At 44.4% G+C, this 14,626-nt stretch overlaps 1 protein-coding gene across 3 annotated transcripts in view; it reads right to left on the bottom strand.

Moving 5' to 3' along the window:
* Positions 1 to 252: 252 nt before the first annotated feature.
* The window catches only part of LOC140388050 (mucin-2-like), a 123,347-nt gene continuing 108,973 nt past the window's right edge, over positions 253 to 14,626 (bottom strand). For 2 of the 3 annotated variants that reach the window (XM_072471645.1, XM_072471644.1), the window contains exons 35-41: positions 13,468 to 13,537; positions 12,898 to 12,998; positions 12,711 to 12,742; positions 10,325 to 10,417; positions 9,094 to 9,148; positions 1,608 to 1,716; positions 253 to 756 (exon numbers count right to left, since the gene is read on the bottom strand). In XM_072471645.1, the coding sequence (XP_072327746.1) occupies positions 579 to 756; positions 1,608 to 1,716; positions 9,094 to 9,148; positions 10,325 to 10,417; positions 12,711 to 12,742; positions 12,898 to 12,998; positions 13,468 to 13,537 (638 nt within the window). In that variant the 3' untranslated portion in view covers positions 253 to 578. The remainder of the gene's footprint in view (positions 757 to 1,607; positions 1,717 to 9,093; positions 9,149 to 10,324; positions 10,418 to 12,710; positions 12,743 to 12,897; positions 12,999 to 13,467; positions 13,538 to 14,626) is intronic. The other variant, XM_072471646.1, reaches the window with a different exon arrangement.

Raw genomic sequence — 14,626 nt, forward strand, 5'->3', positions numbered from 1 at the left:
GTACATTCCACCAGTGGTGCAGAGGTTTCGGTCACCTTGCACACTTTTCCTTGAATTCCTTGGAGAGTGTTACACCACTTCCTCCTTTAAAAAGCTTCTCAAAATGCATCTTTAGTATTGTCAATAATGGTGTTGCTTGGTAATGAAGGAGAGTGTGTAAGCAGCATGCATGAGAGGGTTAAGCTCTAATGAACTGATGCCCTGTATTTTTTTTAAAAGTCATATTTCAAAATAAATGACTCAGCAGGAGAATTAATTGTATGTGTTCATTTATTTTAGTTTCTCTAAAGCTGATAGCTTTATAATATTCGATTAAAAGCATTGCAAAATCTCACTTCCTTCAGAAAACACAGTATGCAATTTATTCTTACTGAGGCTTTTCACCTAGCCAAATGTTACACAATGACCACCATTGCAAAGATAACGAGAAATTTGATTTACTTTTAATTCGCAGGATGAATAGATGTTGGAATTGAGGTTTTGTTGAGCAGGTACATTGCGTTGGTACAGCATGTTTGTGGCCACGCACAAAAACAAATAGTGGGCCTGCGAATAGGCTACACACAACAAAAACAAAATTAAAAAAAGTATTGGTTGTAACAGGTGTTACCAATGCAGTTGCATGATTTAATGTCAGTATAGTTGTATGGCATGTTGTCTCCATTTTCACAATCAAGGATCACTGTCTTGTTTTCAATGGCAGTAGGTTGGCAGCAGCCACATTCATTTATCATGGTGTTTGTAACAGTATCAAATCTGGAAAATAAGAAATAGGCAGTGAGAATCAGCCCATCGCGATCAATCCATCGGCGGTGGTGGGATTCTCTATGCCCGCCACTTGTCAATGGGTTTGCCCGTTGAATCCGGGAAACCCATGGTCCGGGGTGCACTGCTGGAGAATTCCGACCAAGGTTTCAAGTCCCGATGACTCTTCTTTGAAGAATTGTCACCTGGACTTGAAGCCTTAACTCTGTTTCTCTCTCTGCAGGTGCTGCCAGACCTGAGTTTCGACAGCATGTTCTGCATTTTTGGAATCCGCAAACGTGTAGTTAAACCCAGAAACATCTAAGCATTTCCAAAGAATACACCAATAAGGTTCCCTCTGTCTCAATCAAATCAAATTCATTGAACTGATGAAAGCTTCCACTTTTATGCTTATTGCCTTGCTGTAAATTATGCTTTAGCAATGAGAACTGTGCACGTACTCTGGCATTTTCTATTACTGGTGCTCTGTAAATTTTCAGAATGACTTCCAGGTATTTGAAGGAGTAAATTTGGCGCTTCCAAATATACTGAGATGATGAGCTAAAGCGGCAAATGTTCAAGGGTTTGATGGACATATTTAGAACAGAGCTGAAAATCAGAATTGTTGCCAAGTTGTGTGTTAAAGGCCAAGAGATATAATAACAAACAGCTCGTATTTATATTGGGGAAAAAATGAGGTTGGTGTTGGAAGGATGAGATTGAGCAGAGTGATCTCCATCCATATGAATCTTCATTTTGTGAAGTAAATTTTAATCTTGATTATTAGTTCATTGGTCTATATTTATTAAACTCACATTTCATGGTTCCCAATTATAGTGAAAATATTACAGGAAAGTACTTACTCAGACCACCCTGGACAGTTCCCTTCACATCTCGTCATCAAAACTTCTGCTGAACAGCTTGAATTTTCCATTGTGATATTTTTGGAGATCAACAATATCTCACAATGGCCTATGAAAAAAGTAAATGATAGCACCTAAATTAAAACTCAAACTCAGAACAATTCAATATTTCTGCTTACAATAAAGCAGCTAAAGTTTGAACATTGAAAATATCTTTTCGAATTTGCCTTGATAAGGAGGTGGATGATTCAAGCTTCATGTCCAGGCTCATTGAGCAGATCCATTTCTCCTGATTGTGTTAAATTCTATTCCCTGTCAGGCATGTCTGCAGAAAGCATCCTGAGGTCAAATGCATCCTGATTAAAAAAACAAAGTTAACCTCAACAGGTTTTTATGTGTCGAAAAAGCATCTTGCTGCATTGCAGTGTGGCCGGTGAAAGCCACGAGACCCCGCTCCAGGGATCCACCCGACTCGCAACGCCTCGCGAGATTCAACGCAATCTCCCGAGACGTTGCAAGGAAAATCCTGCCAACAAAAGGCGGGATCACCTTTTGGCAAATCTGCATATTAGAGCGTGGCAGTAAGCCTTACTCTAACGTACAGGTACTGGGAAAAAACAGTCAGTGCAGGGATCCCCTGCGGTCGTTCCCCTGAGAAACAAGTATACCGCTTTGGATACTTGTGGGGGGGACGACTTACCAGGGGTAAGCCATGGGGTACGGGCCTCTGGCACGGAGTCTGTCCCTGTTGCTCAGAAGGGAAGGGGGGAGAGGAGCAGAGCATTAGTAATTGGGGACTCTATAGTCAGGGGCACAGATAGGAGATTTTGTGGGAGCGTGAGAGACTCACGTTTGGTATGTTGCCTCCCAGGTGCAAGGGTACGTGATGTCTCGGATCGTGTTTTCCGGGTCCTTAGGGGGGAGGGGGAGCAGCCCCAAGTCGTGGTCCACATTGGCACCAACGACATAGGTAGGAAAGGGGACAAGGATGTCAGGCAGGCTTTCAGGGAGCTAGGATGGAAGCTCAGAACTAGAACAAACAGAGTTGTTATCTCTGGGTTGTTGCCCGTGCCACGTGATAGTGAGATGAGGAATAGGGAGAGAGAGCATTTAAACACGTGGCTACAGGGATGGTGCAGGCGGGAGGGTTTCAGATTTTTGGATAACTGGGGCTCTTTCTGGGGAAGGTGGGACCTCTACAGACAGGATGGTCTACATCTGAACCTGAGGGGCACAAATATCCTGGGGGGGGAGATTTGTTAGTGCTCTTTGGGGGGGTTTAAACTAATGCAGCAGGGGCATGGGAACCTGGATTGTAGTTTTAGGGTAAGGGAGAATGAGAGTATAGAGGTCAGGAGCACAGATTTGACGTCGCAGGAGGGGGCCAGCGTTCAGGTAGGTGGTTTGAAGTGTGTCTACTTCAATGCCAGGAGTATACGAAACAAGGTAGGGGAACTGGCAGCGTGGGTTGGTACCTGGGACTTCGATGTTGTGGCCATTTCGGAGACATGGATAGAGCAGGGACAGGAATGGATGTTGCAGGTTCCGGGGTTTAGGTGTTTTAGTAAGCTCAGAGAAGGAGGCAAAAGAGGGGGAGGTGTGGCGCTGCTAGTCAAGAGCAGTATTACGGTGGCGGAGAGGATGCTAGATGGGGACTCTTCTTCCGAGGTAGTATTGGCTGAAGTTAGAAACAGGAAAGGAGAGGTCACCCTGTTGGGAGTTTTTTATAGGCCTCCTAATAGTTCTAGGGATGTAGAGGAAAGGATGGCGAAGATGATTCTGGATATGAGCGAAAGTAACAGGGTAGTTATTATGGGAGACTTTAACTTTCCAAATATTGACTGGAAAAGATATAGTTCGAGTACAATAGATGGGTCGTTTTTTGTACAGTGTGTGCAGGAGGGTTTCCTGAAACAATATGTTGACAGGCCAACAAGAGGCGAGGCCACGTTGGATTTGGTTTTGGGTAATGAACCAGGCCAGGTGTTGGATTTGGAGGTAGGAGAGCACTTTGGGGACAGTGACCACAATTCGGTGACGTTTACGTTAATGATGGAAAGGGATAAGTATACACCGCAGGGCAAGAGTTATAGCTGGGGGGAAGGGCAATTATGATGCCATTAGACGTGACTTGGGGGGGATAAGGTGGAGAAGTAGGCTGCAAGTGTTGGGCACACTGGATAAGTGGGGCTTGTTCAAGGATCAGCTACTGCGTGTTCTTGATAAGTATGTACCGGTCAGACAGGGAGGAAGGCGTCGAGCGAGGGAACCGTGGTTTACCAGGGAAGTGGAATCTCTTGTTAAGAGGAAGAAGGAGGCCTATGTGAAGATGAAGTGTGAAGGTTCGGTTGGGGCGATGGATAGTTACAAGGTAGCGAGGAAGGATCTAAAGAGAGAGCTAAGACGAGCAAGGAGGGGACATGAGAAGTATTTGGCAGGAAGGATCAAGGAAAACCCAAAAGCTTTCTATAGGTATGTCAGGAATAAGCGAATGACTAGGGAAAGAGTAGGACCAGTCCAGGACAGGGATGGGAAATTGTGTGTGGAGTCTGAAGAGATAGGCGAGATACTAAATGAATATTTTTCGTCAGTATTCACTCAGGAAAAAGATAATGTTGTGGAGGAGAATGCTGAGCCCCAGGCTAATAGAATAGATGGCATTGAGGTACGTAGGGAAGAGGTGTTGGCAATTCTGGACAGGCTGAAAATAGATAAGTCCCCGGGACCTGATGGGATTTATCCTAGGATTCTATGGGAGGCCAGGGAAGAGATTGCTGGACCTTTGGCTTTGATTTTTATGTCATCATTGGCTACAGGAATAGTGCCAGAGGACTGGAGGACAGCAAATGTGGTCCCTTTGTTCAAAAAGGGGAGCAGAGACAACCCCGGCGACTATAGACCGGTGAGCCTCACGTCTGTAGTGGGTAAAGTCTTGGAGGGGATTATAAGGGACAAGATTTATAATCATCTAGATAGGAATGATATGATCAGGGATAGTCAGCATGGCTTTGTGAAGGGTAGGTCATGCCTCACAAACCTTATTGAGTTCTTTGAGAAGGTGACTGAACAGGTAGACGAGGGTAGAGCAGTTGATGTGGTGTATATGGATTTCAGCAAAGCGTTTGATAAGGTTCCCCACGGTAGGCTATTGCAAAAAATACGGAGGCTGGGGATTAAGGGTGATTTAGAGATGTGGATCAGAAATTGGCTAGCTGAAAGAAGACAGAGGGTGGTGGTTGATGGGAAATGTTCAGAATGGAGTACAGTCACAAGTGGAGTACCACAAGGATCTGTTCTGGGGCCGTTGCTGTTTGTCATTTTTATCAATGACCTAGAGGAAGGCACAGAAGGGTGGGTGAGTAAATTTGCAGATGATACTAAAGTCGGTGGTGTTGTCGATAGCGTGGAAGGATGTAGCAGGTTACAAAGGGATATAGATAAGCTGCAGAGCTGGGCTGAGAGGTGGCAAATGGAGTTTAATGTAAAGAAGTGTGAGGTGATTCACTTTGGAAGGAATAACAGGAATGCGGAATATTTGGCTAATGGTAAAGTTCTTGAAAGTGTGGCTGAGCAGAGGGATCTAGGTGTCCATGTACATAGATCCCTGAAAGTTGCCACCCAGGTTGATAGGGTTGTGAAGAAGGCCTATGGAGTGTTGGCCTTTATTGGTAGAGGGATTGAGTTCCGGAGTCGGGAGGTCATGTTGCAGCTGTACAGAACTCTGGTCCGGCCGCATTTGGAGTATTGCGTACAGTTCTGGTCACCGCATTATAGGAAGGACGTGGAGGCTTTGGAGCGGGTGCAGAGGAGATTTACCAGGATGTTGCCTGGTATGGAGGGAAAATCTTATGAGGAAAGGCTGACGGACTTGAGGTTGTTTTCGTTGGAGAGAAGAAGGTTAAGAGGAGACTTAATAGAGGCATACAAAATGATCAGGGGGTTGGATAGGGTGGACAGTGAGAGCCTTCTCCCGCGGATGGATATGGCTGGCACGAGGGGACATAACTTTAAACTGAGGGGTAATAGATATAGGACAGAGGTCAGAGGTAGGTTCTTTACGCAAAGAGTAGTGAGGCCGTGGAATGCCCTACCTGCTACAGTAGTGAACTCGCCAACATTGAGGGCATTTAAAAGTTTATTGGATAAACATATGGATGATAATGGCATAGTGTAGGTTAGATGGCTTTTGTTTCGGTGCAACATCGTGGGCCGAAGGGCCTGTACTGCGCTGTATTGTTCTATGTTCTATGTTCTATGTACCTGAGACTTTGGGATTCAATCCCTTTGCCTCAAGAGACCTCAGGTGAGCGCCATTTGGCACTGGTCACCACAAACGGGGACCAAACGGACGGCAGTTGTGGGGATCTCCAAGGGGATCGGACATCCCCAGCTGCATGCCTTTTGGCCAGATGGTGCCCTGGTACTGCTGGTGCCACCTGGGTACCCTGGCTGTGCTAGCCTGGCACCTTGGCAGTGCCACCTGGGTGCCATCCTGGCACTACCAAGGTGCCCAGGTGGCCCTGCCATGGTGCCAAGCTGGCATTTTGTACATGCGCACGCGATTGGGCCAGGGACCTCCCATGTTGCGATTGGGCTGGGGGGAGGTTGATGATTTTACTTGTGGGCTTAGATATCAGGATGCCATTTAAAAATGCCATCCCGATCTCTCGCTACAACGGGTAGTTCCGGCGAGCGGAGCTCCCCGTTGTAAAAATCGGGGCTATATGTGGCCTTGGCCGCGCGTTCCCCTTTCAGGGCCCTTATTCAACAGGAGAAGTGTTGAATAGCCACATGTTTGTCAGCACTGAGTGCCCGGAAACACGGGGCTAAACGCGCTCGCTAGGGGACTTTGTTCTCTTTTGGGAAGTTCGTGCCCAATATTTATTTTACCTACCTATTTTAAAAATAAATTTCGAGTACCCAATTCATTTTTTCCAATTCGGGGGCAATTTAGTGGGGCCAATCCACCTACCCTGCACATCTTTAGGTTGTGGGGGCGGAACCCACACAAACATGGGGAGAATGTGCAAACTCCACACACAGTGACCCAGAGCCGGGATCGAACCTGGGACCTCGGTGCCGTGAGGCAGCAGTGCTAACCACTGCACCACCGTTCTGACCATTGTACCTACTTATAATACAATTCTTACTCCCCGAAGAGTCTCCCAGCCCCGGCCCACACTCGGGCCGGGGTATTTATGGTCCATGGGGCCCTTGGCTTAAGGGTGCAGCTCTGCTCCCTCATCTGGGGAGATCACATTCAGGTGAGGCCACAGGGACTCTAATGTTTCAGACCCCTTGGCCTCTGGTCAGGTTATAACAATCAGAATTGCTGAAAACATGGTTGTTGACTTATAAATGACAAATAGATAACAAAGTGGAGAATGGAATTTCAGAATGTGAGGATTTATCTCCTCGCATACAATTTAGAGTCGATATACCAACACATGAAACTGTGCCATTCTAACACTCTGGCTATCAGTTTGGGATGGGAATGATGGTCCCACCCTACTTAGTTGAAATGAGTTGTGATATGCAGTTGAGTTGGTTAGAGGTGCCATTTGGAATTAATATCACTCTTCCGCTATGCATAAAAAAATTTCACCCCTTAGACATGTTCATTTGGATGAGGATACTAAAGGCCAGATGTTCGAGACTGCTGAATGTATGAAAGATAGAGTGAGCTAGAAACAGAATTTTCGTCAATTAGTCCAGTAGATGATAACTAACATTACTGGGCTCTTGTGTATTTTTCACTGGCTATTTTTTCTCACTCTTTTTGCAGGGCTCTTGTTGACTCTCCACTGCCATCCTGTGAAGATTAGCTTTGAGCAGAGTTTGATTTTTTTTGATTTGCTTTGATTTATTGTCACATGTACCGAAGTACAGTGAAAAGTATTTTTCTGCGGCCGAGGGAACGTACACTGTACGTATATAGAAGACAAAAAAAATAATCAACAGAGTACATTGACAAATGGCACATCGACAAACAGTGATTGGTTACAGTGCGGAACAAGGGGCCAAACAAGGCAAATACATGAGCAAGAGCAGCATAGGGCGTCGTGAATAGTGTTCTTACAGGGAACAGATCAGTCCGAGGGAGAGTCGTTGAGGAGTCCTGTAGCTGTGGGAAATAAGCTATTCCAATGTCTGGATGTGTGCATCTTCAGACTTCTGTACCTTCTGCCTGATGGAAGGGTCTGGAAGAAGGCAATGCCTGGGTGGGAGGGGTCTCTGGTAATGCTGTTTGCCTTCCTGAGGCAGCGGGAGGTGTATACAGAATCCATGTGGGGGTGGCAAGCTTGTGTGATGCGTTGGGCTGAATTCAGCACACTCTGCAGTTTCTTGCCATCTTGGACCGAGCAGTTGCCATACCAGGCTGTGATGCAGCCGGATAGGATGCTCTCTATGGCACATCTGTAGAAGTTTGTGAGAGTCGATGCAGACATGCCAAATTTCTTTAGCTTCCGTGGGAAGTAGCGATGTTGTTGGGCTTTCTTGACTGTTGCATCAACTTGAGTGGACTAGGACAGATTGTGATGGTGACCCCCAGGAACCTAAAGCTATAAGTTCAACTGTCACACTTGAGATTTTCCCCTCTCGGTTGGTGAATATAAATCCAGGTGATGGGTGAGCTTGCCTGCTGGCTGGAGAGCTGGTGAGAGCCTTGTTTTAATTCTGTTGGAGGAAGGACCACCATCAGGCACTTAAGTAGTCACCGTCAGGCCTTCACTGATATTAAAGACCCCAGGGGGGTGGGAATTCTATCTCCAATCCCCCCCCCCTCCCCAACATCACCCCACCCCTGAGATCTGCTGGCAATCAGAGACCAGTAATTGTTCATTGCCATTAACACTTCCTGGAATGGTAGCAGCTGCCGGCAATGCATCTACCAGAGGCCCAGGATCAATGAGGGACCTCAGGCCAAAGGCAAGTGAAGGTGGAATGGGGTCACTGGTTGGCAGCTGCTGTGGCGTCAGACAAGGCAGGGGGCAGAGCAAAATCTATGGTGTTTGCTTTCAGGGACCTCCCTTCTCGCCCCTCCATACCTCCATACCCTCTCCATACCACCCCACCTGCATGGTGACGAGTCCCTCGATTGTACACTGAGTGCCTTTAAATGAGGATCCAACCCTTCGGAGCCTACAGATTTGGTTCTTGAGCTCCTCCATGTGGCAAATCCCCACTTTATGGCCTCAATTGGAGCCCATACGGGAAGACCGTCCATGAGTCGTTCTACCTCGGATTTCCTCAGCCAATTGCGGCATTTTCCCGCCCAGATAAATACCCACCCCGCACCCCAGCCTCCAAACGCGTGCTGGGTGACATTAAATTCCACCTTGTGTGTCTGTGCTATACTACAGCTAGCCACCATGCAAATCAAAACTCCATCTTCCAATAGTTTCTTTTTTCACGTGGCTCACACAACTTACATTTAAACATGAAGTGGGAAAAAATTATTAATAAGAAACAAGTTGATGATTACCAAATTGTTTACGGCACGATTTTGAGCAGTGATTATTTTTCCAGAATCTTCCACCCTAAACAAACAAAATCAATATTACATCACAGAATCACAGAATTGTTATGGTGTAGAAGGAGGTGTCTAGTAATTTAGTAGTTATCTAACGCCCTCTTGAATGCCTCAGTTGAACTTGCCTCCACCACACTTCTAGGTTAAAGTATAAAGGTTATCTTAATAATCTCACAAAATCCCAGGAATATTCATAAATGCTTGGCAGTTATTTAATTTTCTGTTGAATTAGGAAAAAAATGTTTTAGAAAATTGAGAGTCTGTTTTGCTTCCATTTCCTGGGGTATGTAGTTAAAGTATTTTTCCTGCATTGTTATAAATTGACTGGAAAAATCAATTCTATCCTGTGTCCACAATAATAACCATGCTATACAAGTGATTTCACACAGTTATCAAACACCTTTCAAATAGCTCCTATTTAGTGGATATCAAATTACATACAACCAGATTTTGCAGCTATTAAATCATAGGCCAAAATCTATATGGTATCAGATAAAATTGATTTTTTGTTTTTGTTTACCACACCTTCAAGATAGAATTGTTTACTGGCAATTAAACCATTGTGTGCTTCATCAGAATCAACTTCTCCCCCTATTCTCCTTTCAGGCATTTCCCAAACTCCAAATTGTGTGAAGTTACCACCCATATCCTGCCCCAAGCACCATCGCCCCCTCTCCCCAGTGAGCTGTAATGTTTCCTCAACCTTCAACCAACTATTAAATTTAAGATCCTCATCCTTATTGGTTCAACTCCACCTCGTTCTGCCCTAAGCCTGCAATCTTCAGCCCTCCAGGCCATTTCCCAGCTCTCTGTCTCCCCTTTTCCCTCCTTTTAAAATGTTCTCAACCCATCCCTTCAATCAAGTCTTTGGTCAACCAAACCAATGTTTCCCTAACTAGCTTTCCTGCCTTTGGACGGAGTTTACATTACGTATATTACAAATGAAAGTTTTTGGATTTCAAAGTATTTTAATAGCATGAAAAATAAAATGAGTTCATGTAAGCTAGAAAACCTTCATATTTCAGATTCTTTTCCATTTTATATGCTTCCAGCTATCATGTTCATTCATCAGGTCACCATGCCTACAATCATTTCTTTTTAAATTGAGCTATTGCTTTGTGCTTGTTGACATTCCTCAAGATTAAGAGACATGTGGTAAATATAAACAAAATACTATACCAACCTGACAACATACATTTTCCGAAGCCACCACTTGAGAGTTAAGGCACGTGTTGATAACACATTCATCGGTGGGATCAGGCCATGTTTCTCCCTCCTAAGAAAGAAACATGCAAATAGGAATAAATGATATAACAGCCATTCCCATGCATGTCAAAATAAAGTCTCTACTTTGCACCATAAGGGGATTTCCCCAGCCAACACTCGGGGATCACATGAGTGTGGAGAGTCTCTGAAAGCCAACAGTTCCTTTACGGGTGGCCACTCTTACCCTCCTGGTTGTCCAATATTTAGTATATCCAGGAGATCCAAGGGAACTGGGTGCAGTTCCTGGAAAATCACCCCAGGATAAATTCTTCCGGTAAGCTGACGCAATCATTAATTACAGTAAAAATTCTTAAAATAAGTAGTTTGCACATTGCACATTGGACAAACATCGGCATTTAAATGCCTTGAAGGGCACTGTCCAATAACTAGCAGTTTAAAGCAGTGTCTTTCTCTCTGTACATGGAAAGATTCTACTTGGTTTCTCTCAGTCTTGCTGTCAAAAGCTCAGTAAGATAACTGAGTATGTTTAACCGATGCAGGAATTATTTTTCATACAAAAAAACTACCAAAAAGGAATAATCCTGTAATTCCCATGGAGAATTATAAGCTTTGGGTGATATTTTTGAATGGTTTGCTTTGTGTTTGATTCTTTGGTTGTGGATTATTGCATTGAAGGTGAACTGTGAGGTATTTTGCAAATAGTTAAATTTGTTGTGACGACAGCAGCTTTATTTGACCGTGCGAACAAGAGTCGGGTTTACTCAGTAATGAACAAACAAATGTGCCATCTGACCCTATTTAATGGTTTAGAAGTATTGATGCATAGTATATGCTGCTATTATTAAAGCAGGTCTACTCTGTCAAACTCAATTAGGGGAAATGCATGAAATATTAACCACCGATCCTAATGTAGCTACATTCCCTACCTGTAAAGGGGATGTATCCGACTCAAAATGCTAACTCTGTTTCTCTTTCCATGGATAGTGCCAGACCTGTAGAGTATTTCCAGCACCTGCTTTTACTTCAGATTTCCAGCATCCCTAGTATTTTTCTTTAATTTTGCTTCCCCTAGCATTTCAACTCTGACCTTGCGTTGAAACACTGTACATCTTTCAGACATATCCACAGTGAAATTAGAAACCATCTTGGAAATGTACATCATTGACTGTAGAAATGCAAAGTCCTTTTACTTTTTCTAAATAAGGAACTATATTTTCTGGCACAAAACCAAGTGCCAAATGTTATGTTGGAAACCCTAGTTGGAAAAGAAAGAATAGATGAGAGTGGAATCAATAGATTGGGCGTCCATCTATCGGTGAGATCTATGGTGAATATACATGGAAATCTAACATGAGCTATGGGTTCATCGTGGCTAGCATTTGTTTAAGGCTGATTCAGAATTGTCTTTCCTGCATATTGTGTATATCTGACCTCGTCCATATGTAAATGTCCAGCCATGGAAAAGCCAACAAATGCTGTACATGGTCTCGGTACAGATTGAACTTTTAAAAAGTATATATTTTACATCAACGTTGGCTGGGTCCACATTTATTTCCTGTCCCTAACTACCCTCAATTTCAGAGGGCATTTGATGTGCCAAATGGATTTTTTCTAGTTGTATAATTCCTATGAGCTTGTATTATGGGCGGCAAGGTAGCACAGTGGTTAGCACTGTTGCTTCTCAGCGCCAGGGTCCCAGGTTCGATTCCTGGCTTGGGTCACAGTCTGCGGAGTCTGCACATTCTACCCGTGTTTGCTTGTGTTTCCTCCGGGTGCTCCGGTTTCTTCCCACAAGTCCTGAAAGGTAATTTGGACATTCTGAATTCTCCCTCTGTGTACCCGATCAGGTGCCAGAATGTGGCGACTAGGTGCTTTTCACAGTGACATTGCAGTGTTAATGTAAGCCTACTTGTGACAATAAAGATTATTATTATTATTATTAGAGTTTTAGTGGCCGATTGCTACATATCTGCGTCCAAAGGGTGATGGAGTTGGAGCTTTGGTCTTGGTTGCCATTATAGTTTTGAAAAAGGAGGTGATAAATTGAACAAGTTAACGTTCAAGGTGCATTGAGGTTCTTGGTGTATTACAAGGCTGGCGGAAGACATATTTATTTCAAAATTAAAACATATTCATTCATCAGTCATTCAGCAGATGCGCCACTTGGATGCAGCATGCTCGCTGAATAACATCCTCATAATTGTATTTGATGAAATAAATAAATTCATTGCAAGATAATAGAGGTGAGATTTTTGTGCAGTCAACCAAAACTATTCAGCTTCTGGCATCATCAGTGTAACAATATGGAAGTGATGTACATGTATAAATTAATCAACACTTACATCTTTAGGATCTCCTGAACTATCTGTGCAACCTGTAAAAATGAAGGAGAAAAGTTCACTCTCTGTACATCATGCTTCCACAAGTTAACAAATTAAATTAACTTTTAATGAAATACGTATTGCTTTAATTAAAGATTTCCCATTTGTCAAGTAGTTCATACATTATATTTAAAATAAAGAAACTTACATGTGTTAACACATGTGGTCATGTTTTCAGAGAGCATCATTCCTTGTGGACAAAAACAACCTTCTGACAAAGGGTACAATTCCTGGCCACTGATCAGCATGCTGAAAATGAAGTTTATTTTTTTTTAAGTGAAAGTAATATATTAACGTCCCATTAGCAGATCTCCAATAGTCTTGCTCATGTTGTGGGGACTGGTGTTCTAATGCTGATTTGTATTCAAGGGAGGTGCACTTCACCATTGACAGTATGGGGAGAAAAGTGGTGACCAGTTCTGCAAGTTTTTGTTGTTGGGTCTTTGAAAACACATTTTCCAGCCCTTCCCGCCGGTTGGGTCTTCCAGTCCTGCCGATGGTGACACACTCCCTCCCCCCGGCACGTTCTCCAGCGGCGTAGCATGTAGGATACACAAAACCACATTGGCGGGACCGGACGATTTCACCACCGACCAATGACAGACTAACCTTTCAATCCAGATGTTTTAAATTAAAACTTTTCCAATGCAGAGTGCCCTCACCTGTTGCTCTCTTGTCAGACACTTCCTTCGGTACACCCTTAGGTGGAAATACTTACTTTTTCTCACAACGAACATTGTCCTGATGTTCACAAGGCTTATAAATGAATCCGTCAGGGCAGGTATAATCTTAAAAGCAAACAAACATGTGTGCTAAAGGAATTCATATTATTAAGGTAGTCACTAGAAAATAACAAGTGACAGCCATTAACAAATGATCATGATTAAATTCTGACACACCATAGTGACGTTTCTAAATTTTAACCACAATTTGTGAATGTTAGTAATCAAAGAACATCCTATGTTATTGCATGAATGTTTTATTTTACAATTAAAGATGTGATTACATCACAGGTACACCTTCCTGGACAACTTTCCGTATTGTACATTAGCATCTTGAGATTCTCCAGAATTCCTTCCAAAACCTCACCTTTACCTCTCTATCCTTCTTCACAATGCTCTTTAAATCCTACCTCTTTGACCAAACTTTTAGCCATTTTGCTCTCATCTCCTTTTCTGATGTAAAGTCTATGGGTGTGATTTGACAAAAGAGAATCAGAAGTCCCACTTGGTGAGTTTTTAACGGGGTGTGGACCCCCCCCCTCATTAAACGGAACTCTGCTTTTTTGGGCCTCAGTGGGGAATGTCCCACCGAGAAGGCACAGCTTCATTCCCTGCCACAGTGCCAGGCTGGCAGTGCCAACGTGCCCCGGTGGCATCAGGGGCACCAGGGTAGCCCCCCCTGCCCAGAGTCCTCCCACCCGGGGGCCTCTGATCGCCTGCGAGACCCCCTCACAAGTGGAAGCATTTTTGCTACGCCTACCCTTTATATTCTAAAAGATCACTTGTTAGGTCATCCTCCAGTTATTTTTCATGGGAAAGAGCCATGGGGCTGGATTCTCTGGTCGCCGACATCAAAATCACGTTTGGCGATCGGCCGGAGAATCAGATTTCCCGACCAAATTGGGGGCGGCGCCGCTTTCGCAATGCTCCGCCCCCTCCTAAACGGCGTACTCTGAGAATACGCCACGCCATGTATTGACGGCCTCAGGACATTGCCTGAGGCCCGCCCCCTGATGCTCCGTCCCTGACTGGCCGGTTTCTGATGGCGCGGGACACGTGTGGTCTCATCCGTCGGGAACTCGGCGTGGCGGCTGCGGACTCAGTTGGGGGAGGGCCGATCCGTGGGTGGGGGGACTTCATCAGGGGCTTGGGGCA

Source organism: Scyliorhinus torazame, chromosome 13 (genome assembly GCF_047496885.1).
Source record: "Scyliorhinus torazame isolate Kashiwa2021f chromosome 13, sScyTor2.1, whole genome shotgun sequence".
Classification (NCBI taxonomy): Eukaryota; Metazoa; Chordata; class Chondrichthyes; order Carcharhiniformes; family Scyliorhinidae; genus Scyliorhinus; species Scyliorhinus torazame.